The following is a 24,320-nucleotide window of genomic DNA, read 5'->3' as shown; positions in this document are numbered from 1 at the left end:
GCTATCCCTTCATTTAGTTTATCCCCACATTTTAGTGTATGTTCTTTAAAACTCATCTGTACTAAGAGGAGTATTTGCAGTAATTAATTATCACTGTCTTTATATTGCATTCAAATTTGAAATGTTTCGGTTTTTTTCATTTCTGGTGAAAATTTTGATTCTAAGTACAGTAGTCCTGGAATAGAAGTCGTCAGCCCAGGAGACACCGTTCCACATAGGGGGGCCTAACTTGTCCTATCCTGGCACTGCTAGAACATCCTCATTACTCAGAACTTTGCACAGATGTCAATACTTTGATGAGAAACAAAAAGAACAGTGACGTCACCAGGCATGCTGGTACACGCCTTTTAATTCCAGCACTCTGGAGGCAGAGACAGGAAGATCTCTGTGAGATCTAGGCCAACCTGGCCTACATAGTGAGTTTCAAGTCACCCAGGGGTACAGGGAGACCCCGTTTCAAAACAAACAAAACAGAAAGGTGAAAGGAAAGATCTCCATGATTAAAAGCAAAGACTTCTGGTGTCCTCAGATTTTTCCCTGGCTGGTCAGAACTTAAGTCTACACTTATACAAACTAAACACTAAGCTGAATTTCTGGCAGCAGAAGAGGACACACAGCTAGCAAAGTGATTTGCCAGAGTGCTCATGGTACTTCATCACATCTCCTTTAAGAAATAAATCCAAGAAAAATAAGAGGGATACAGTCATGTCAACAGGAATGAAATATCACGATTACTTTGAGAAAACTGCTATAATACTCAACTAAGACTGTCAAGGTTTGAAAAAAGTCACAAGTCAGTCAATCAATAAATATGTAAAGGTTCTGATCTGAATTAAAATTTGAAACTAAAGAGAGTTATATTTTATAAACTCCTATTAAAACTAAATTCCCTCTATTAACACAAAAGAAAATATGAATGCAAGTCTTCCCTGTTGTAGAAAAGCTATATACTTCCCATCTAAATTCTTAAAAGTAACGTTACCTTGAATTAAAAAAACAAAACAAAACAATAAAACATGAAGCTACTATATTTTACATTGTAAACAGCATTTCTGCATAAACAGTAATATATCTGAAGTTACCCTATTTTAAAGTTATAGGCATCCTTGTGTGGCATAGTTAGTAGGGTGATAATTTAACAGTGCCACACTGCACTTCAGCAGTGGATAATAAACCAAGCTTTCAACACACCTTTAAGTAGTATGCAGAATGAACACAGCAAATGGCACGCTGCCCTAATCTACTGCTCTGAGTAACTAGTTTTGGGGTCACTACAATCTCATTAGCTTTGAAAATTACTTCTGTTTAGTGAGCCAAGGAATCCACAAAAACACAAATTAGTAAAACAGAAACGAAATAGCTCCTGTCACTTTAAAAGACACCTCTTTCTCAGCTCAGCCTGATTTATGGCAACACTTAAAGGAGAATAAAAACTCTGACTGACAAAAGAGCTAATCATTTCCTCCAAGGAACTAAGCCAAAGTTCACAATCAAGATTCTTGAATAAATGCGTGGAATATACAAAACGTGAGGTCTGCATCTCCTTTCCTTCTGGCCAATGGAATATTTTATTCATTTTTGACCATGTGAACAATCTGCACCAAAGCACATATCTAGTTAGCTTCAAGTGCTGTTTTAAATATTGCAGGAATCACTGGTAGTTATCTAAAATGAAAACCAGGCGCTGGCATGCCCAAAGCCAGCTGCTACTGTCCCAAATGTGGCTCCTTCCAAGAGAACAGCGATCTACACGTGTTACAGCTCCAGAGAGAATGTCATCTCCTGCGGCAGGGACAGTGCTGTTTAAGACAGTCAATATTTTAGAGAGTGTAGTCCATCCTCTCTGCACAGCAACCTCTCAGCTCTTGCCGAGAACACCACAGCCACTAGTGTGCCAGCTAATGAATGGGACCCGAGACATGACTTTCAGTTTACAAAGTTCTCACTTCTCATATTATTTTCCTTTTGTTATTTGCCATCCATTCTAAAATCTAAAGTCTTTGCTCAAAGACTAAAACAGCTAGTTGGGTTTGACCATGTGGATGTGGCCCATGGTTCAGTCTGTCCCTGGCTGAGGGCCCAACTGGCTTTTGGTCTTGCACCTACACCACTGTGAACATAAACCTGTCATCCGCATGCTTTTCTTGTTAAAGCATTCCTCTCTCTTAGTCACTAAGGCCCAGGTTCCACTTCTTTTCCACAGACCCAAAAGTCCCACCGAATAATGAGGGCAGGGGGGGCATGGAGAATAGCAAAGGGTACAAGCTCCTTTTACTGCTTCCAGTATTGTGATCTTGAGGGAGTTACAGAACACCCCATATCTCAGGTTCAGCCCTATCAAGGATTGTGGCATACAAGTACATGAAAGGACACCAAATGCACCACATTCTATTAGAGAGGCCAAGGCACGCTGTGGTGAAGAGCTGCCCACAGGGGCTCAGAAACAAGATCCTGGCTGATGTCATGGTTACAGTGCTAAGTCCTAGTAGTGGGGGTCCCTGAGGAAGAAAGGGTGCTGGGCCAAGTCACTGAAGATCTGGAGAAAGGAGCTCATCTCATGACTGCATGCTACCTACAGAAGACATTAAGTTCAGCAAAAGAAACTGGGAACCCTTTTGTGGCCAAAGGGCAGGGCAGGCATTTGGAAGAGCATAAAAATGAATAAAACAATCCATTGCAAATAGTTTGTAATTTGCTAATCATAAACACAACACAAAGCAAATCTGATTTACAAAATTAAGACATTATAAAGAAAGAAAAGACAGCAAGGGAGGAAACCCCTGGAAGCTAGACTTAGACACAGAACACAACCTCCCCTCCTTTCCTCCCCACAGCTTCTCCAGAGACTTGCTCTTTCCCTCTCCACCCTGTAAATTACTGGTTTGCATCAACAGATAGGGACAAGTCTTTCCTTTCCTCCTTGAACGTACCAGAGCAAACTAAAGAGATTATAAATGAAGATCGTTGAAAAATACTAGTCCTGACAGAAATGTCTAAAACCATTTCCTTCATTTTTGCCTGAAACGTGGTTTCTACCCAATTTAGTTCATAAACTAGCCAAGGTACCTCTAAAACCACACATGGGTTTGGACCCAAGTCTAGATTCCTAACTGCAAAGGCTAGGCAGGAATACGGCCACCATACTCCTCACATCTACAAGACAGAGTCTGCACTGGAGAGAGCTCTGCTTGGGAAAGCTATGTGAAAGACAGATGATCCCAGTAAATGATTCTAAGAGAAAATGACTATTTTAACTGAAATTTTGTCTACATTCTCTCCAGGCTAAGAACACAGGGTTAGCCAAAAGGGACTCAACTGGGTACACAGCAGAACTCCAGTTAGGGGAGCAAACAGCAGCATTTCTAACTGTTGAACACACAGCCCAGAGCTGGAAAACATATTCTAAAACTTGTGTGAGCCGCACTCACTGGTACAATAGGATAAAGATTTGCTTTTAAAAAACTACTGCCAGGCACAGGAGTAAAGACCTGTCATTCTAGCTACTTAGGAGGCTGAGGTTGAGCCCAGGAATTCCAGACCAACCTGGGCAACACAAGGAGATCCCCATCTCAGAAATGAATAGAAGGCCGAGGAGTTACTATTCTTCCAGTAACATTATAACACCACTATACCTCTAGGATACCTATGAATCTAACCTAGTGATTCCCAAGCCTGGGCCACTTCACCCTTCAGAGACCATTTGGCCAATTTTTATTTTGAGACATCTTTTGTTCTCAGAGAGATAGTTCAATGCGACTGGCATTTAGTGTGAAGCCAGGAATGCTGCTAAGCTCCTCACAAACACACAAAAAGCCACCAAGAGCAAAGGGTACAGTTCAAACCATAGTTTCTTAAACTATGGTCAAGAAATGTTTACTAAGTGCATTTCTTCCGTGTAGGAGGGTGAGCACATGCGTGCAGGTATGCATGGGCATGTGCAGATCCCAGGAAAACTTCGGGAACCAAGTGTGAAGCCAGGAATGCTGCTAAGCTCCTCACAAACACACAAAAAGCCACCAAGAGCAAAGGGTACAGTTCAAACCATAGTTTCTTAAACTATGGTCAAGAAATGTTTACTAAGTGAATTTCTTCTGTGTAGGAGGGTGAGCACATGCGTGCAGGTATGCATGGGAATGTGCAGATCCCAGGAAAACTTCGGGAACCTCCCCTTGGGTGCCTTCCAGCTTTTGTTTGAGAGGGTCTCTCAATGGCCTAGACATCACCACTTACACTAGATGCCTCTGTCTGCCTCCCATTTCACATCACAAATTACAAGGCTGGGACACCATGCCCAGCTTCTGGCTCCAGGGACTCAAACTCAGGACCTCATACTTGCCAGGCAAGCACTTCACTTCTTTACCAACTGAGCCATCTCATCTCCCTAGTTCTGCATCCATTTCTTAATAACTAACTAGGACAGTTTGATAAATAATGAGAGTCAGAGGAGGTCTAGGCTCCTCCTAAAGACCACCTACTAGTATAGACAACTTAGTCGTTCAAGAGAACCTGGATATTTATGTAGTCCATTTTCAGTTGTAATATTTCAGGGATAAAATTAGCCACAGCTCGTAATTCTATGGCATTATCAAATAATGTATCTTCTGCACTAATTAGCTTATCACATAACCTATGAGTATCTACCTGTGTATGTAACCAAATTGGCTACAGTTGCCGCCTCTACCTAGTGCACAGTATTTCCTACATTTAGCTCATAACTGAACCCTCTGTACCCACCTACCACAGAAACCAGTCCTCAAATGTCAACCATGGGTTTCATGTGCAAAACACTCATATATGAAATTCCCTTACTCTGATGTTACAGTCCATTCAAAGTTTACTGCCCAACTCTACGAAATTTCAAAGCTTGCGTGGGGAAAGAACTGATTTTGGCTATGAATTTAAAGACCATCTTTGCAAGGATGTTCACTGTGAAAAAAAAAAAAAAACGTGTGTTCACTACACAAAAGTTGAAACTGACCTGTGAAACAAGTCCTTGAGATTATCAATAAAAATGTATTTGGGTGTTTCAACAGAGAAAATGTTTCTAAGGAAATTCTTCTTTTTCCATCTGCAGTTACTGTATTTTCAGGTGTTATGCTAAAAGAAATAGCTTCAGTACATGGTAAAATTCAGTTCAGACTCAGAAATACCAGCGGTTCAGATGTCCCTTACAAACAATCCACGTACCATACAGAAAGAAACGCTCCCTGGGGCTGAGAGAAACGAGTGAATGCTACATTTCTTCAGCCAACAAAGCACGCTCTGTTCCACAGAAATCTAAGAGGGGCCTGTTAGCCTGCTGAAGTTTCCTGTAAGTCCTGAGGAAGGTAAAACTGTGGCTACTGTGAACCAGCTAGACTGCCAAATGCCACCTTCTAAATGGAATCCTGAGATGGAGATGTATGCTCTTAGGTTTAAGATCCTGTAGGAAAGCAACCAACCAGTAACAGGGAGAAGCAAGATGATGCTACCCGCCCAAGGTCCATCAGGTCAGGTCGTTTAAACGCAAAGCCTGGTTTCAGAATGCTGCACACCTAAGTGGAAAAGTCAAGGATTTCTCTGGGACGGTAAAAGCATGTTAGAAGGGCTGTCTTCTGGCTGGAACCAGAAAGTTCTGATTCACAGTAACTTGTCTAGACTAATCGATGCAGTCGCAGCTTCCGATCACAAGCCATGGGCCGGGGCTCAGGAAAGCTCTGCACAGCCTGCCACTGAAACCCAAAGTCCGCAAGCCGGCAGGGTCGCAGGGTGGGGAGCACAGAGCATCAGCCTAGGTGCGCAAGGTCAGGTCCTGAGCGAGGTTTCTGGACTGAGGCAGCGTTGCCCGCTGCAAGACGCACTGGAGAGAACTTGTGGCCATCAATCGGAAAGCGCGGAGCCTGGAGTTGAGGCTCAGCAGGAATAACGGAGGCTCAGCACCGAAAGGAAGGGAACAAAGCGACAGAAAAGGTGCCCGTGAGACCCAGAGCTAGAGAAGCCCGAGTCCGGGCGGCGGCGGGACGCACCGCTCGGCCAGGGAAGGGGGGCGGGCGGGCGGGCGGGCGGACGCAGCAGGGACCCGGCGCTCCTGCGGGACCCGGGACAGGGGAGGCAGCATGGATGAAGGAAAGGATGAGGGATAGGATGAGAAGGCAGACAGGGATTGGATGGAGCCAGGACCTGCGGCGCAAACCCGGACCCACGGCCAGGAGGCTGGACGGACCGGGAGATGAGTGGGGAAATGGGGGCGGGCGATGAAGGGCTGGGGACGGATGAGGGGGATGAGGAGACGGCTAGGTGTGCGGAGCGGGGCGGAGGCGGGATAGCCAGAGCCGGGACGGACCGCAGGCGCCGGGTGAAGGGGGGACGGACGGGGGACGGAGGCGTCACGGATGGAGCCGGGCGCCCGGCGCTCACCTGCAGCGACGCCTGAGGGCGTCTCCGTTCCCGCGCAGAGACCCGTCGTCCAGGCGAGCAGCGCGAGCGCCCCCAAGAGCAGCCGGGGCTCCGGGCCCCGGGCCCCCATCTTCCCCGGAGCCCACGACCTGCAGCGGCGACTTCTCGCGAGACGCGGGACCCCGGGCGGGCGGTAGCGGCGAGGGAGGCGCAAGTGAGGGCCGGGTGCGGACCCGGCGGACGGAGCGCGCGGAGCGGGCGGCGGCCCGACTTAAGAGCCGCGGCGGGGGCTTTTTTTGACCTCACCGAGGGGCCGTCGGGGCTGCGCCTCCACCCACCCGGTCGGTCGGCGTACGTGTGCGGCCTCACGAGCCCCTGAGCCGGGGCAGCCGCCGGGGCGGAGGAGGAGCCCGGCGCCCCTCTGCTCTCCCCGCCTCCCCGCGCTCCAGAATCTTCCGCGGCGCGCCCGCCGGCGCCGGGCGGTGAGGAACGACGAGGCCGTAGGGACCGGTGTGCCCCCCGCGCAGCTGATTCGGAGTGCAGCCACCGCGCCCGGTCACGGAAGGCCGTGCTTTTATTGCGCCTGTGAACACGTTTTAGCTGCGCGGTGAACTGCACTCCGTCCGCGGCGAATGCCAGGAGAGCGGCACACCCCTTCCAGTAATGAGGCCTGTAAACCCCGCGCAGCCCGAGCCCAGCCTGTGCAACCCGGGATTGTGCCTTACAGGGTCTTCCTGCTGTGCACACGGAAAGTTACTCCTGGAGGTGCAGGGGCGCCATCCCTGGGCTCTTGGGAGCCGCCTCCGCTGCTGCAGGCTTTGCTTAGTGTGTACACAAAGCCCTTTTGCTGTGTCCCTCGCGCTTTACCCCGTGGTCTAAACTGAATTGCACAGGGCAAAAGTTTGTCAACTTTGTCTCAAACATTCCGTGGTGTGTGTTACGTTATGGCAGAAGAAATTTGGCCTCGCTCTTCTACTCAAATCTTCCCTAGAGGAAGAAGGAAATACTTATTCTAACTCAGAGCCTTTGAAATTAGAATTATTCAAGTTCATGCTCACAATTTAAGTAAAATTAGCATACTATCACAGGAAGATGGACACCAAATAGTAGATTAAAAACAGGTTAAAGAAATGTTTGGGGTGTGACATTTAAAGGAGAAAAACATTTCCTGAGCCTAAGACTGAGCCAGCTATTACTGGGTTTTGAAGGTTTGGTCACTTTTTTCTTTTTTAAGTAAAGGAAAATTGGAAGACGTTTAGAGAGGCATAGAAACCATTAAAGAAATGGAAAGTATGATCTGGAAGAGGAATGAAGTAAGGTTTATTTACTCTGAAGCAGAAAAGGCCAAAAGACAGTTTCTTTTATAGCCTCCCTCACTGGGTGGCAGGTGCTGTGCCATGAAGTCAGGCCTCCCGGCAAACAGACCAACCCTCAGAGTCCAATGTTGTGCAGGAACAGCTGGTCTGTTGGATAAATCAGTTTCCAGAATTCCAGATTTGTCTTTGCCATGTTCCTTGACTTGACTTCTTGCTTCCGGGATCTGGTATCCTCAACTCACCTGGCTAGAACTTGGATTTCCGTGTATGCTTGACAGTATGCTTGACAATAGAGTCCACCAATAATTGTTTACTATGCCCCTCCTCCTCCCCTGATGAGGCTCAGATTTAAAACCTTCTATAAAGCAAGTGCCTCTGGGATTTTTTAAAATAGACCCTTCACTCCCAGTCTGAAAGTGTCCTATTGTGAAACCTAACCCTTCCTCCCCTCTTAGCTTTCCAGTCTGGCTGCCTGCTGGAGATTTCCCCTTGGCTGTTCCCGTGGCTGCACGAACCGTCTTTGGTTCCTCAGATCTAGATACACTCCCAGTTTCTTCATCTGTTAGTGATGCTCTTACTCACATGGCTGGACGCTCTGGACTCACAGAGCTGTGGGAGTTTTTTCCTTCCTGTTTTCTCTGCCATTCTCCCTGTTACCTCCATGACTAATGTACTCCTGGTGCTGCAACTCAAGCTGTTTCTTCACCAACCACCTTCCTGTCCTCAGCATCATACCATTCTAAACTATAGCAAGATCCGTTCTAGTCATCCCCAAACACAACGATTTCATAAAGGATCTGGAAACAATTCTAATCCCTCAACCTAGAGTGCTAATTATTTCACTACTAAATTCAACCACCTCTTTCTACATCCTATACCCAATCGATCTGGCTTACTTATTATCTCTCAAAGCAGAACAAATGATTCGTCTTATTTTCCACAGTTCGGATAGGAATCGTTGTCATCATTTGGGTTCCTCCATAGGCCAGCCATGAGCTGAGGTTCAAGAAACAGTAGTTTGTGTGGTGTTTAGAGGAAACCCAGTAGGTGAGGGTGAGGAGATGCCAGAAAAGACATTAAGGAGTTGATTCATGTGTAGTCCATCCCGTTGGGTGTGGTCCTTTGCCCATAGACCTGATATATACTTTACCACTCATAAATAACCCATCCAAGAAGCAAGCAACCTGCACTGTCTTACTTCCAGCCCTATTGTTCATTGATTGAAGGGCTATGGAGCACTTGTTAGTTCCCACACACGCCCAGACTGCTGTGCTTAGTGATGTAGCAGCCCCTCCAATGATGGTACAACTCTAGGCCATGAGAAGTCAGGTTGCAATGCTCAGAAATGGTAATATCTGAGGGGGAAGCAGGACCGGCACCAGCTAAGCCTCTACACCTCTGTTCATGTATAAAAAGCTAGCAACTCTCTCTTCCTCCCTTCACTGAACTATCCAAATCAAGTACCACCGTGTAGTGCTAAACCAAGTCAATTTCTCCATAAGTTTTAATGTACAACCAACAAAATTTGAGGATCTGAACGTGGGTGTAAGAGGAAAAAGGCAGTGAGGAATAATGCTCTTGGAACACAGAATAACATAGAGGAGAGTTAAAAGAAACAAGAAGGCACACAAGCAGACAGCCAAGACATGAAATGAAAGAGAACAGGCCCTTCCAGAGAAGAATGGGAGTCAGCAAAGGAGGTGGGAAAAGTCAGACAAGAAAAGGGCCCACAAAAGAGAGGCTTAGGGAAAGGAGAGTGGTTTTAGCATTTGGGATGCAAGTTTAAATGTAAGCTGTATTTGGGAGCAGAAACCACAGTGAGTATAAGACACACAATGGAGAGGAGACAGGGAACTCAGGAAAGCAGAGTGGTCCTCTGGGACTCCATCTGAACCCGGCATTTCCTGCAAGTGTCCCTGTGGCCTCTACCATTTAAGGTCACATTACACAACGCTGAAGCTTCTCTTCAAGTATTAACATTTTCTAACATACTCTGGGGAACTCAGCAGTTTTCTTCTACAGTTCTTCAAGCTGTAACTTGAAGATGATTTCCCAGGTGAAAGGTCAAACATCCTTTGAAATGGAGCCAGTAACAGAAAATTAAGTGAGCTACAATTAGCAAACAGAACTAGTTATCCCAGAGAGCATGGCTTGTCTTTTGGCCTTTTAGACTCTGATTTCTTGCCAATGAGAAAAACTAAACATATGGTTTTCTGTAAGAGATCTTGATTCGCATCCATAACTTTGAGATTAAATATCATTTCTTAACCTTGATTATGTTTTAGTTATCTAGCACGCTTATACGGAACCTTCCTTAGCTAGACATGAGTTGTGAAATCCATGTACCCTGGAAAATGATGTCAGATGTAAAACCAACTCAGCCAAGATCAAATAAAAAAAAGCAGGCCTGGATCATAAAGAGCCAGAGAGTGCACAGTATCCTGAAGATGAGTCCAGCAGCTACTCTGTGACTAGTCAAAATGATTGGAGCAGAGCTGTCTAGGCTGTGAGTCACCCCTGAAGGCCAGCAGCAGATGCTTGTGGTGTCTGCATTTAGTCTTCCAAGTTTGTTTCACTGAAGTCCGATGCCTCAACAATCTTGTTGATATAGATAACAGCAGAACTCCACGAATTTTATGATTAACTGTTAACGCTGTCAACAATATTTTCTGATGATAACTCTTCTCATTCTCTGTTCTTAAAATTTCTCTTTGTCTTGCTCCAGTGCTGTCCAGGGGCATGTTGCCCTGATGCGAAGGAAGCGCCAGTGTCAGCAAGGCCCTGAGAGTGTCAAGAGTAGTCGGGAGTTGTGTAATGTTCCGGCTTGGGAAGGAAGCCAGGTTGTACTCAGGAAGAACCATTTAGAAAGTATCTCTTAGCCACTGCCATGGAGCTCTTAGAAAAAGGGCCTCAGACTAAATTTTATTCATGTGTTTTTTAAGGTTTTTAATTGATTTTCTTCCACTTTCATACTATCTATTTTGATCACACTTAGATCTGCTCCCCTTCTACACTCCCTATTCCCCCTACCTGATTTCATATACTCTATTATATAGACAGTCGGATGTGTGTCCCCCAGATGCCCTTTGGTGTGGTTCCATTCCTTGGAGCCTGGTCATCCTCCCAATTATCTCACCCTTAAATAATCCTGGCTGTCCCCCTCCCAGCAGCCATCAACTGGCAATAGTTCCTCAGGTAGGGTTGAGGCTTATTACCCACTTCCCCTTGTCCACACTGGGATTTTGTCTGGTGTTTTGCTTACATGTGTGTATGTGTGCCACACGTATGCCTGGTAACCTTGGAGGCCAGAAGAGGGCATTAGATTCCCTGGAGTTGGAGTTACTGATGGTTGGTAGTTACCATATGGGTGCTGTGAACTGAAGCCAGGTCTCATGCAAGAGCAGACAGTAGGTTTAACTGCTGAGCCATCTATATACTTTGTTTGTGTGTATATGATATGTATGATATGTATATGAGTACTGATGCACGTGTGTCATCCCAGGTGCGTGCAAGTCAGAGAACAATTTGGGGAGTTGGTTTTCTCCTTCCATTTTGAGTTCCAGAGATGGCTCTCAGGGCATCAGATTTGCTCAGCAAACACTTTTACTCACTGAGCCATTTCACTGGTCTGGGGCCAGAGTTTCATGTATCTAGTAAAATACTAGTATTTTCTTATTATACCAAGTAAGTACTCACATAAGTGGAGGGAAGGCCACGAATAAGAGACCAGCATCATGAGCACACTGTTAGAAACATAAACATGTTTGTGTCTTTCAACAATGTCAGAATTTATTGAACAAAAACAAATTCACAGGTATAACAAGTAGGCTTTCCTTGAGTCAAAGCACGTGTTATTTAATTTCAATCTTAATTACTCCTAGCTCTCTGATCACACATTACATATCACAGAGTAAATATAGGGTGTGTGTGTGTGTGTGTGTGTGTGTGTGTGTGTGTGTGTGTGTGTGTAGGTTACAGAATGACTACAAAGTTGTTAAAGGGATTTGTTGCTAAAATTCCTTCTGGCAGGTGCAAATGCTGTCCAGCCCACTCTTCCCACCGTCCGTATGACAAACTGAGGTATAATTTCTCCAAACTACAGTTTGAGAAACTAAAGAGTTTATCAGGGTTACTTACAGAGCAGCAAGTGAGGGGTTCCTTACAGGAGTGTGGGGGCTCCCCCGACCCCAAGGCCACACTGGGAAGTCTCCATATTGTGGCTTTCCAGCAGCCATCCAGAACAATGAGAGCATGCCTCATGGCATTTTTCTGCGTAGATTCTCTTCGGCCTTCTTCCTTGTGTAACTCAGGTTGACTGTTGGTTGGGAGGTGTGGCTGACCCTTCTGGCCCCTCCTTTCTTGTGGAGCATCAACAGTCAAGTTTGTTTGATGATCCTAAGCAAGCAGGTGCAGCTAAGCTTGACATTTGGAGGACAGTTTTATGCCACACTCCACCCCTTCCTCTGGCTCTTACATTTTTTTCCACCATCTTCTTCCACAGGAGTCCCTGAGCCTTTCAGGGGTGACATGTAGGACAGTCCTCCCCCCACTGTGGTGAGACACTGAACTCTTGGGCCTTTTTATCATCTGTTTCCAAGACGTGACTGTTGGCCCATCTCAGTGTTATCCCTTCCAGTCCTGGTACGCTACTCTCAGGGCTTGCAACGTTTGCTCTGGACCATCCACTGTCCATAAAGCATCTCTGTAATCACATGGCAGGCCCCGCCACTCAACCAAGCACGTCACTCTACACCACCTACAAGAGGATCGCCAACCTGGGATTTCCTCCATTGACATTGACTTAGGTGACCTCACCCTAGTTACAAATCTCACTATCCATTACATAATCCATGCTGCTGACACTACCCCACCAGCCCTATGAGGATAGCCCACCATGTCAAAATTTCCTCTGTCCACACTCTCCCTTCACCCAACATTGCTTTGGTCATTGGTCTCCTTCCCCCATCAAGGACACCAATGCTTTTCTCAAACTCATCCGCAGGTTTGTCGTATCTTGCTGGGATATGCCAATTGTTGCTAAAATTCCTTTGTGGGGCGTCAGCAAACACCTTCTGGCCCCCTCCTCACACAGTCCTTAGGACAAACCGAGGTGAGGTATAATTCCTCCAAACTACAGGTTGGGAAACTCAACAGTTTATTGGGTTACTTATAGAGCAGTGGGCAAGGGGTTACTTACAGGAGTGTGGGGGCTCCCCCCCACCCCAAGGCCACACTGGAATGTTTCCATAGTATAACTTTCCAGCAGCCTTTCAAAATGGCAAGAGTGCCTGCTTCTCTTCCTGGCCTTTTTCACTTAGGTACCCTTAGCCCCTCCCCATCATGCCATGCAGCTCAGGCTGACTGGTTGGTTGGGAGGTGTGGCTGGCTCCCCCGGCCCTCCCTTTTGTGGAGCATCAACAGTCATGTCTGTTTGTGATGGTCCTGTTCCACTTTCTACCATAGGGAATAGAAAGCCCAGATTCTCAGGGGGTGGGGGGGATAGACAGCACTCCAGCTCTGGACCCTCCTTTTGTAGGGAGTCTTTTTCTTTGCTGTGTAAAGTGTATGCTTCAATTAACTTTGGCTGTGTGCTGTGACTGCAAATTTCTCAGTTTGTAATTCTTTACTTGGCAAAGAAGAGGATCTGAGAACAGACCCTAGGTGGTTTCTCTAAGTTTTAGTAATAAGTTAATTGTCAGTCTGTGCCTCTTTAGTGGTATGAGACAGACGGTGGTGTTTACATGCCCCCCAAAATCTAGAGTCATTCTCCATCCTCAAAATGTAACCAAATGCTGCTTGTGAAATGAAGCTTGTTGGGGCAAGGCACAACCTGAAAAGTCACAGCTTTACACAATGAGGAGTGGCTTAGGACAGGATACAGCCTGATCTCAACAACCAGAAAAATGAGAAAGGTCCCTGTTATAGCCCCTCTAGTGCTCTCTCTCTATCTATCTCTCTCTCTCTCTCTCTCCCTCCCTCCCTCCCTCTCTCTCAGAAATCAAGCCAAGGCAGGAGACTAGGGACTGAACTAAAATATCAAGATTAGCATATAACAGAACCTAGGTAGCAGAGGAAGCCTTGGAAGTCCTTGCTTAGGCAGGACCTCTTCAGAGGAAGAGAGTGAACACCGGAAGAGCCCATGATACATACGCCTGGGAAAGGGAGGTGTTGTATAAATGTCCTGTGAAGTCAGGGGTATGTGGCCCAGCACTTCAGGGGTTCTGTCCCCAGTCTGTAAGAAATAAATCATTGTTTTTCAGTATGAGGTGCATTAAATTCACCAGGGAATCACAGATAAGCACGAGACACTATGCTCCTGTCTTCCCTAGCTGGCAGCTGGTACCTGCTTCTAGGCACTCTCAGCTCATCCTGGGATTGGAAAGTTACAGGCAGTCTGCTGTGTGACTGAGCTCAAGAATCAGAGGAGGAAAGGATCTGGAGCCTCCGGACAAACATTAAATGTGGATGGGAATTTGGGGAGGGAGCAACACTAGACACAGAGAAGCTTCTTCTCTAAAGAACTCAGCCAATGAGAACTAAAGGGGGCAGACAGATGCAAGTAGGAATTTAAAAAAAAAAAACTTTTGTGCCAAAGCATCATATCTGCCTTTTGTCCAAGCTGACATCAGGCTTCTAGAGAACTGAAAATCGATCTGTTTCATTTTCAAATCTTTGAGTCTCTAGTAGTCTTGTGATGAAGTGATCGTTATTGTTTCTCACAAGCCTGCTAGTACACCTCCATTCGTGGGAGTGCTTTTCCTTTCTTAATAAGCTGTCTCTATTTCTTACTATGTGTCCTTGGTGCAGTCCTTTGCCCTGGAACACAAGAGCATGGAATCAGGTGCCCTCTGAACTCAGACAGATGGCTCAAACCTCCTGAGTATGCTTTCTCTGACACTGGGCTTTCTTGTTTCTCTGATTTACATGCCTAGCTAGATAATGTGACTTTTTCCCAGTCTCTCCTCCTCCTTGCAGAGATAGGATTTTCAGCTTTCCTGTATGATTGTTTTTCTCTCCATCTTTGATAAAATTGTCCTGGAGTTTCCTTATGAGTCTGTTTATAAGTTATCTTATGAGACCAAGATCCCAAAGGAAAACCTGGTTTCCCTGGTAACAAGTTCATACCCCCATGCAGTCTATCCCCTAGAAAGAACTGTAAATAGCCCAAACCCTCCCTGGTAGCTGCAAGAGAAATGTATGGTCCCATCCCGTACATGGCTCAGTGCCTGACAGGAGTAACATAGCTATGTCGAGCTAAATTGACATGGTGGGATTTCATGCCACCCCCAAACGTATAAAAGTTAGAACCTCTCCCTTTGTGGCTTTTCTCTAAAGGTTCCTCCAAGTCCCCTGCCATGTCCATAACAGCTGTGGCCATTCACTTAAAGGTATCCCTGCTAATGCTTTCCCAGTCAAGGCTGGATCATAGCCCCCATCTTTGTGAGGCTCTCTCTCCTAACAAAGATCATTTGGAACTATAATTGACCTCAGCTTCTTTCTCCATGAACTAAGAGGACCAGTGTAGTTCTTTCTTAGTTATAACAGTCCCCACTAGAGACTTTTCACAAGCTTGCTCCAGAAATTCCAAATCAAAAAAGTTTTGCCTCCAGCCAAACTGTTAAGTACAGAGTGTTGTGAACCAAGCCTCTGCCCAGGACAGCCCCTGTTTGCATGGTGGAGATTGCGTAACTGTAAATTACATGCACAGTGGCTCATGCTAACCTCCTAAGACTGTACACAAGCCAATCTGGACTTCCCTCTTTCATATGGTAGGAATTATAGGCCAAGAAACTGGGAAGCAGCTCACTCCAAGGGAACAGGAATCTCTCTGAAATGGAGATCAGTAGCCCAGAGCCTTGTGCCCCAGGTGGTGCTTTTGTACTGCCCAGCCCACTGCCACTTGCAGTCTGCTAAATAAGCCTGTTCCCTTTCTAGTATAATCTAAAGGGTGAATTCATTCACTTCATGCCAGTCCTCACTGCTACTGTGGTATCTGCCCCACCACAACCTCTTCACCTCATTTTACATGCATAACTTCCATAATCCTTTCTTGAAAAGATCTCTGATGCATTAAAAGCAGTAGAGTCCTATTAAACTTTGGTTGGCTCTTTACCTACCCCTAGAATCTAGAACCAGCCTGATGTGTAAGTGTTGAGAGTCTGAGGAGCCCCTGGACTCAGCCTTGCGCTGGGGCTCCTGGGTCAGCTCTCTGTATGCTGTGCTCCCATTCCCAGAGTGCTATTGTTTTACTCCTCCGTGACTAAGCACTTTCTTCCATGTCTTAGCTCAAAAATCATTAACTCTGATCCCTCTCTAAGAGATTAATTCACTATGAACTGAATTTCCCAGAAAAAAAAAAAAAGCCACACCTGTGTTAAAGAATCTTCAAGGCCAATTGACTGATTAGATCCTCTGTGAGTGCTGAGAGCTGGAATGCTGCAGATCAGGACCCAAGTTATCTTCACTGCCCACCTCTGTGTTAACTTAGCATTCATTCTTGTGACTATTAAGCAAATCCTCCTGGAATGTACAAATAGACCCCTAGCTTCCATCAACCTGAAGCTAAGAATAACATCAAATAACATATGAAGCCTGTAGCAGAGTTTCCCCCACTCCAGGGAAATTCCTACCAATGTGCTTTCAAAATACCTTAATTTATGACTTTCTTTGTTTTTTTTGTTGTTGTTGTTGCTTTTTTTTTTTTTACTATCAGAACTTCACAGCAATGCTAGCATCTTGGAACAGGATACATTGGGTAACCTGAATCTGAATTCATAGGACATGGTTGTTCATATTTGGCTCCAGAATAAACTCTGTGTTACCTGCTTTGAAGTAGGAGCTGTGTTTTTGCTGTAAGACCTCGATCTGAGATCTCTGTTGCTTACTATCATTTTCCTGAACTTCTGAATCTCCTGTGGGCCTCCTGGCTGCACCACCTATGGTACCTGCTGCTCCTGAATGAGCTCTTTCACGCCCTGCCCACTGCTGACAGTGTACTGCCGTCTGTTTCCAAGAGCTGGTTTTGGAAGACCCAAACTCAACAGCCGTCAATTGCATGTGCTTCATCCACTGAAAGTAGTTGGAGTTAGATAATTACAGTATGATGCTAGTTGGTGAGATCTATGAGGATGTCACCGTGAAATGAAGCCGTCTTACTTGGAATACAGAGATCCATCAGTCATGATAGTAAATGTAGATAAAATGGTACTGACAGATGCTATGGAAAAAAACAGAAGATGAACTAATAGGACTTATAAAGCTTTGGTCTTTGGAAAATGGCTGTTATTCAGACATATGTCTTGAAAGTACTAGCACTATTCTTAGTCTGGGGCAGGGGTTCTACAGTGAACACTCACTGCAGGAAATACCTTTGCAATGGAACTAAACAAGGGGAACGTACTTGAAAAGGTGCCAATTAAGAAAACGCTTGCGCTGGCCAATGAGCCAGCCATGTCTAGCCGAGTCGGCACACATCGCCTCAGAGGCCCATGCTGCTTCCTTTAGAACAGTTTCCATTGCAAGTTTCTGAAGCTGTACTTTGCATCAGGTATAATTTTCTGTATTACAGGCACAGATGACAAAGCCCAAAGCCATTTGATACTTTTTGAACCTCACCATAATGAGCACGCAGTCCTTTTGCTCTTGGCACATGAAACACTCAAGAGTTCCCCGCAGGCACCATATTCTGTAAGGCCTCTGATTTATCATCATACTACTCTAGTATCGAAAGGCTGCCATTTGGCAACTTCCCTCTAATTTAGCTTTCACTTAATCACAGTGCTTTTCTAAATAGCTGCTGTAGTATTACCTTCTTAAAGTGTATGAACCCTCTTATTTTTTTCTAGCCATTAATATGATTGTTAAAAAAATCACAATTTAGACATAATTAACATGAATTTTATCCCAAAGTAAAAAAATAGTACATTCAAAAGATAATCATCTACTAAAAATTATAGGTATAGGCTATAGAAGGCAAGCAATCATTTAAAGTACAACTTTTTAAATAAGGTTCATTTTTCCCCATAAAAGTTTTTAAATCTCTAAATGGGAAATATTATGAAACCAGTTCCTTTAATAAATCCTTTGAGTTGCTCAGTTTTTCAACAATTAATGCTTATTACCAAGGCAGGAATTTAGAGAAGCGAGTTACTGTAGTCGTAGAATCAAATCGCTTCACTTTCTGCAGTCGCTGTTCAACCAAAAGGGAATCAGATTTACGAGGCGGAGTAGCCAGGGGTAGCAGACAGCATGTCAGTACTGCATTCCAAACACTGTTAAATTCTAAGATACAGGCACAGGCAAGAACTTTCTGAAAAGGACTCCACTAACACAGAGAGTAGCCCAAGAGTTGACAAATGGGATTACATGAAATTAAAAATTTCTACACGGCAGAGCAAAAAACCAGAAGATAGAAGAAATAGTGTGGGAAAAAGATGTTGCCAATTACAGTTCAGACAATATACAAAGAACTGCAAAATTTAAATGTCAACAAAAATTAAATCTTGCAATCAATAAATGAGCTGAGGATCTGAACAGATTGTTCTCAAAAGGAGAAATGCAAATGGCCAATAAATATTTGACAAAGTGTTCAATATCCTTATGTCACAGCAGCAACAAAGGCCCAGTGAGGGAGAACTCCTTCTAGTCAAGAGAACAAAATCTCTGACCTGGGTGGAGACCTAACATTCCAGCTGGGATGTCAGACACCTGGCCAAGGGACCACCCCTCAGGAAAGCAGATTCACCTTAAACCATGCTAAAGAGATAGAACAGTTACAGAGAATATACTTTTCCTTCCCAGATTTACCACCCCAGAGCAATAGTTCAAAGAGCTGCAGTTATGCAGCTTAGAAGTTGGCACATTTTTCTGAATTACTCAGAAACCATAACTTTTCCCTTCCCTTCCATCTCTTCTCTAAGCATGTTTTCCTTAAGTCTTTCTGTACCACGCTTCTGCCCGCCATATGGCTGCTTGTCTGCCCTGTGGCTGACCTCCATGTCAGTTTAATGCTCTTTCTGTGCTCTACCTTCCTTCTCCAGGCAGCTGCCAAAATTTACAGCTTCCCTGTTCTCTTTTAAACTCTAATAAAAATGTCCTTGAGCTTCTGTTTGAGTCTCTTCTTAAATTCTTTTATTAATGAGGCTAAGAATCCCAAGTAATACATGGTGACTCTGCCCAAATTCCCCAAAATTTCTAGTAACATTTAGCTGTCAGAAAAATGCTAATTAAAACTACTTTGAGATTCCATCTCACTCCAGTCAGAATGGCTATAATTAAGGAGTCTGACAATAATTACTAAAAGGATGTGAGGAAAGAGGATCCTTCTTCACTGCTGGCTGAAGTATAAACCAGTGCAGTTGCCACTGAAATCATTATGGATGGCTTTTTTAAAGTTAAGCATAGAATTGCAGTTTGTGTGACCCAACTGCTCTGTTACTGTCTAGGGAACTTGATCAGATTGATTTTATCCACCAATTAAAGAATTAAAAGGCAGGAAAAATCTGACACTACAGGTAACAAACTTTAGTAAAAGTAAAGAAACATACATACATATGCTCACACAGAGAAAATTTCTCCACAAGTGAAAAGGAGATTAGAAACTAAAAAGAATACAAAGTACCTAGAAGGGCCTAATATTTTAAGAATTGTTGGTGGCATGGGCAGGCTCCCCTCCCCTAATTTTGACTTTCTTGACTTAGAGAAGAGAGAGCTGATAGGCCCACATTCCAAGCTGAGATATGTACAGAACAGGTCTTCGTTAAACTGCCTGGACTAGTTAGAAGGGTGCCCTCTGGGGGTGGGTGGGTGGGTGCATAGGGCTACCAAGTCTTTGTCTCAGGGGAAGGAAGCAGGAAGTTTTCCATCTTTGCAGTCTATCAATGGCCCTGTTTGCTTCTCAGAGTCCCTCAGTACCACTCTGGTTTATATAGCCATGTAAGAATGTAAAGTTAGAATCCAGACCAGATGTCCTCTCAGACCACTGTACCAACAGCAGCCCTCCCTCACCTCACAGATATGGATAGGCACCCCATAGAAGGTTCTGTCTTTGAGTCTCTAGCTTACACACTTCCAGATGCCTGGATTTTTTATCTGAGGGGTGAGTTGACTCCAAAGAGGATATTGCTGATCACACATCCTGCTCCCCACCCTCTTCCCTGCTACCTGCCTGGGAATCAGAGAACATTAGCTATGGGTGAATGCTGTAAAACCACTCCCATCCTCAGAAAGCTACAAGAAAGAATTGACCCCTACTTCTGCCACCTGGGCCTTGATCCTTCTCTTCAGAGCCTCTGTTATGCTGTCTGTCTCTGGTGCTGGGTCCTGAACTTTCCTCAGAACCCTTGCCATCCTGATGTCTATCTGTCCACCTGTTCAAGGAATTAATACCTATTCTAATAAGCTCCTTACCCCCAACAATCCATCTCACTGTTCCCTGTTGGAGCTACATCTGAGCCCTTTCAACCACAGAATCACTTGATCCATGATCTGGTTTTTCAAGCTTCTTGATTGAGTTAACATCAAATGAAACATGTTATTGCATATAGAAGATGTCCAGAGGTGGGAAAATGGTAAAGTGAGATGGGGAGAAAGAGGGTCCCCTAGAGGGTTCTTAGTCTCATTCATAAAAGATTTAAGAATGGACCCAAATGGAAGCTTTTACAATTTTATTAGAATCTTAAACAAAAATCCTGAGGGCAGGCGAGCTGGTAATCTTGGCAGCTGCCTTTGTTATATTCGGGTTCTGAATAAAAATCACCAACACCACTTAATTGAAAGCAGCAAAGTAAAGTTTTATTATGGCTGACCGGGCTGTCTATGTCGGGAACAGAAGCAGCCTCGAACACCAGTCAGCCAGAATATTTATAGGAATACAGAAAGCAGAACACGTGGGCCAATCAGTATCTGAGCTGTTTGTTTAAGGACCATATTTGTTACATACCTTTTGGTTTGGGTTTGTTCTTATAATGTTTGCTTTAAATTATCTCTTTGGTTTGCTGGCTTTGAAGTATTTTGATTTTGACATTCTCGGTCTGGTTTATGTTGCTTTCTGACCTCTGAAGGCCTGAAAATGGTTTGAAAAAATTGAACTCCAGTTGGTTATAAGTTTAATATGTTAACTCATCTTCAGAGCTGGAGATGAATCTCGAACTGGTCTTCCTGCCGGTCCTTTTGGTCTTGTCCCTTGTCCTCTGTTTCCTGCAATGCAGCTCTGTATGCAGGCAGATGTGCCCGTTTGGGGGAGAGGTGCTTTCGTCCCTGGAAACTCTGCTGGCTTAGATATGGCTCCATGCTTTTCTCCCTTGGAGCAACTCTCCCCTTTAACTCTCATGTTTAAATCTGCATTGAACTGCCTTTATATTAGCCAGTCCTAAACTCCTATTGGTAACTGAAGCCAGGAATCTTAGTTTAGCTTAAATGAAAAAAGTCTCTGGTACCTAGAAAAGCTCTGTCCAGCTCCTGGAGATGGCTACATGTCAATGGTGCTTTTGTTTCTCTGAGAATTACCTCATAACTGTTTGCTACAGTGTGTCTTCTTAGACTCTGGCAGTGATATGATTTTGTGCTTATTTCCTGAAGGGTTCCCCCCCACACACATACCTTTTCCTCACAGGAAGCCAAAGACCCCCTGAGCCTGAGCTGTTGCTGTCACAGATGGCCAGCCCCACAGACTTGGCATCCTGGCTCCTCTGACCCTGTGTGCTGTGCTCTTGTGCTTTCATCTCTCATTCTAAGTTCCTGCACACTACTATGGGTAACAGTTAACTGTAGACAGCTGCAATTGAATCAGACTCATGAACTGTTTTCTTATACTCTACTTTTAAATGAAAACTGTTTAAGCATTAGCTTGTTTTAATCATACTGTAACTTCTGACTATGGTTAGTTTTGGGTGCAAATGAAATGTATGATTCTGTTTTGCATCACTTGTTGAGTCTGAAACTCAGAAATATTCCCCGTATTAAAATATAAATGATAGTTTTGAAAATGCTTTCTTCAAGTGAAAGCCCTCATGTCTAGCATTAATATGTATGGCTTTGTCCAGCACAGCCATTTATGAGTTGATATTCTCATATATATATTATATATGTATGTATGTATGTTTGTATGGATGTATATGTATGGATGTATATGTAAAGTACTGCTGGATTTTAAGAGTTTCTTTTATATACATCTGATCAGAATTTCATCAAGGTAATCGGTCTTGGTTTTAAAAACTGGTTTGTCATGACATTGTATCTATTCACAGTATTTATTGTATGAGACTGTTGTGAATGTATAGACTTATGTTTAATACTAAGGAAACTGTTAGTAAATAATGGTTTACTAGATATCAAATTGACTTGTAAGTTCTAATGTAAGCTGAAATTGTTAAATTACAACATGGTTCCTATTAAGAATATAAATTTTAAAATGATTACCTCTACTCCAGGGTACAATTTATCTCTGCATTTAAATATGTTTATTCTATATATTAAAGGATATTTGGTAATTTAAAACCTGTTTCAAGGCTTGAGGTAAAATCTTAATTGTTTGGTAAATTTGTTTATGAATATTATTAAACAGGTTTATTAAATTCTGAGCAGGGTTATAGTACAGTTTTCCTTAAGTGATTATAGACATTGGGTGCCAGTTGCTTCTCCCTTCTAGGTATCTTTCATAAGTAGGGTAAAAAGCACTTCTCTTGAAATGGGTGCTTTGGGCAAAATGGAGTAACTTAGGCTAGGTTAGTTTAGCTGAGATAGTTCAGCCTTGAGGAAGTGAATGGTGGGAAGAAGGAAAGAAAGCCATGGAGCCAGGCAGGTTTAGAGCCTGCATGGAGGTCAGACACGGGGCTGACTTGCAGCCACATGGCTGGGAGAAGGAAGCTTTAGAGAAAAAGTGAAGAAATACAAGATGCTAGGGGCAGCCCAAAGCCTTACAGAAAGCATGTTTAGTAAGAAAGGCATGAAGAAGAAGAGGAGAAATTATGCTTTCCTGAAGAGTTCAGGAAAGGGGACAGACTTACAGAGACCTACATGGCTGTGGCTGGTCTGGAAGTTCTGCAGAGATCTGTGCTAGTTCCAGGCAGGAAATAATCACTACCTTATTAACACACCGGGTATTCTGTCCATCTATTCAGCATAACGTAAGGCGAACCTACCTTCCTAGGAGTGGTTCTATCACCAGGTAATTGACCAGTGAGACTCGAAAAGTGGGTCCTCCAACAGATAGACTAGACATTTTTATAGTCTGGACCAGTTAAATTCATGGGGCTTTTTGATACTTTAACAAAACATAGTGTGCTAGGTCTCTATCTTGATTTCTCTTAGATGTTATCCAGAAAAAGAAAGGGAACTTCCCCTTATTCCTGCCTTTGTCCAGAAGGTGCCCAAAAATACTTGCCCTTGTGTCACTGGCCAGGATTTGGTTACATGGTCATCCCCAAAGCATTCCCACCAGAGGAAAGCAACTGCCATCAGCTTGTCAGGATCTATTCCTGGAGCTGTGAATGGGGTCAGCTTTCTCTGAATCACATGGAAGATCATTGGTTTGGGACACTCAAGCAAAATATAGATTCCATTAAGAAGCATGTGTAATGATAAGCTAACCAATATGTGTTCTTTACTGTGACAGAAAGTTGAAGACTCAGTAAGTACCACCCCCCCCATTCTTCCAAAGTGTATCACTACATAACTATACCACTATATAAATATATCACTATGTTAAATATCCAGGGTTTGCATGGTTTGGGTTGTATAAATGTTCACTGTTTAGCTAAGTAACTTATTATTGCTTAATTTTCTTTTTTATATGCTTTCTGCTTCTCTGGGAATTAATAACTTTTTAAAAAGTACTCATCACTTGATTTTTTTAAAAATTCTGTTCCTAGTTTTCTATGTGCTGTCATTGCACATCTTTAGGATAAACTGCAAAACTACCACCAACATGGTCAAATCATATCAATTTACTTTCTTTTTTTCTGGGAGACATCTCTCCTAGTGTGAACCCTTATCCTGGTCCTGGCTGGACTGGAGGAGCTGCCTCTTCTCCAGTGATCCCTGCTGGGCCTCCATCTGAGCCCTTTCAGCCACAGAACTATTTGATCCGTGGATTTCTCTTCACTGGAGTCTCCTGAGCATTTTCCCAGGTCCCTGGTTTACTTCAGTGTTATGGTGTGGCCATCCTCTAATTATGTCCCTACCAAAGGTAAAGGAAAGTGTTTTGAAACTTGACCAGCATAATCTATCCAGTCCATTCTTGCTATACAAGCTGTTTTCTTGAGAACAGAGCTCTGAATCAGTTGCGATTTCTGAGAACTCCAGAATCTTAGAATTCTTGCCGAGTCAACACAGTGACTTTTGATCAGTTCTGTGTTTAGAAGATATTTTCTATCTCTCCTCTTCTTTCCCCCTTAAAATCTTGTGTGTCTCTTAAGCTATAAGATTCATTAGCAATGACAGAATGGAACGCCACAGGGTAAGTCTTTTGTTGTCCACTGGTCCAGGAACTCAGTGGACTATGTTCTTGAAAGTTGTTCAACCTCATTTTCTCTACCCTCTCCTACACTGATCTTTTGATTTTCTTATGTTCTCCTATTTTTTATTTATTTGCCTTTGTTTTCTTGCTTAGAAAATTCATTACCTTTGTCT

At 44.0% G+C, this 24,320-nt stretch overlaps 1 protein-coding gene across 2 annotated transcripts in view; it reads right to left on the bottom strand.

Annotated features, from left to right (window-relative positions):
* Nucleotides 1-6,645, bottom strand: part of Plod2 (procollagen-lysine,2-oxoglutarate 5-dioxygenase 2) — a 100,247-nt gene extending 93,602 nt beyond the window's left edge. For both annotated transcript variants that reach the window (XM_008841437.3, XM_029567521.1), the window contains exon 1: nucleotides 6,397-6,645. In XM_008841437.3, the coding sequence (XP_008839659.1) occupies nucleotides 6,397-6,505 (109 nt within the window). In that variant the 5' untranslated portion in view covers nucleotides 6,506-6,645. The remainder of the gene's footprint in view (nucleotides 1-6,396) is intronic.
* Between the last annotated feature and the right edge of the window lie 17,675 nt (nucleotides 6,646-24,320).

This window comes from Nannospalax galili, unplaced genomic scaffold (assembly GCF_000622305.1).
Source record: "Nannospalax galili isolate Female #2095 unplaced genomic scaffold, S.galili_v1.0 scaffold1081, whole genome shotgun sequence".
NCBI lineage: Eukaryota > Metazoa > Chordata > Mammalia > Rodentia > Spalacidae > Nannospalax > Nannospalax galili.
The sequence above is the reverse complement of the archived record's forward strand: the minus strand, read 5'-3'. Positions and strand labels throughout refer to the sequence as shown.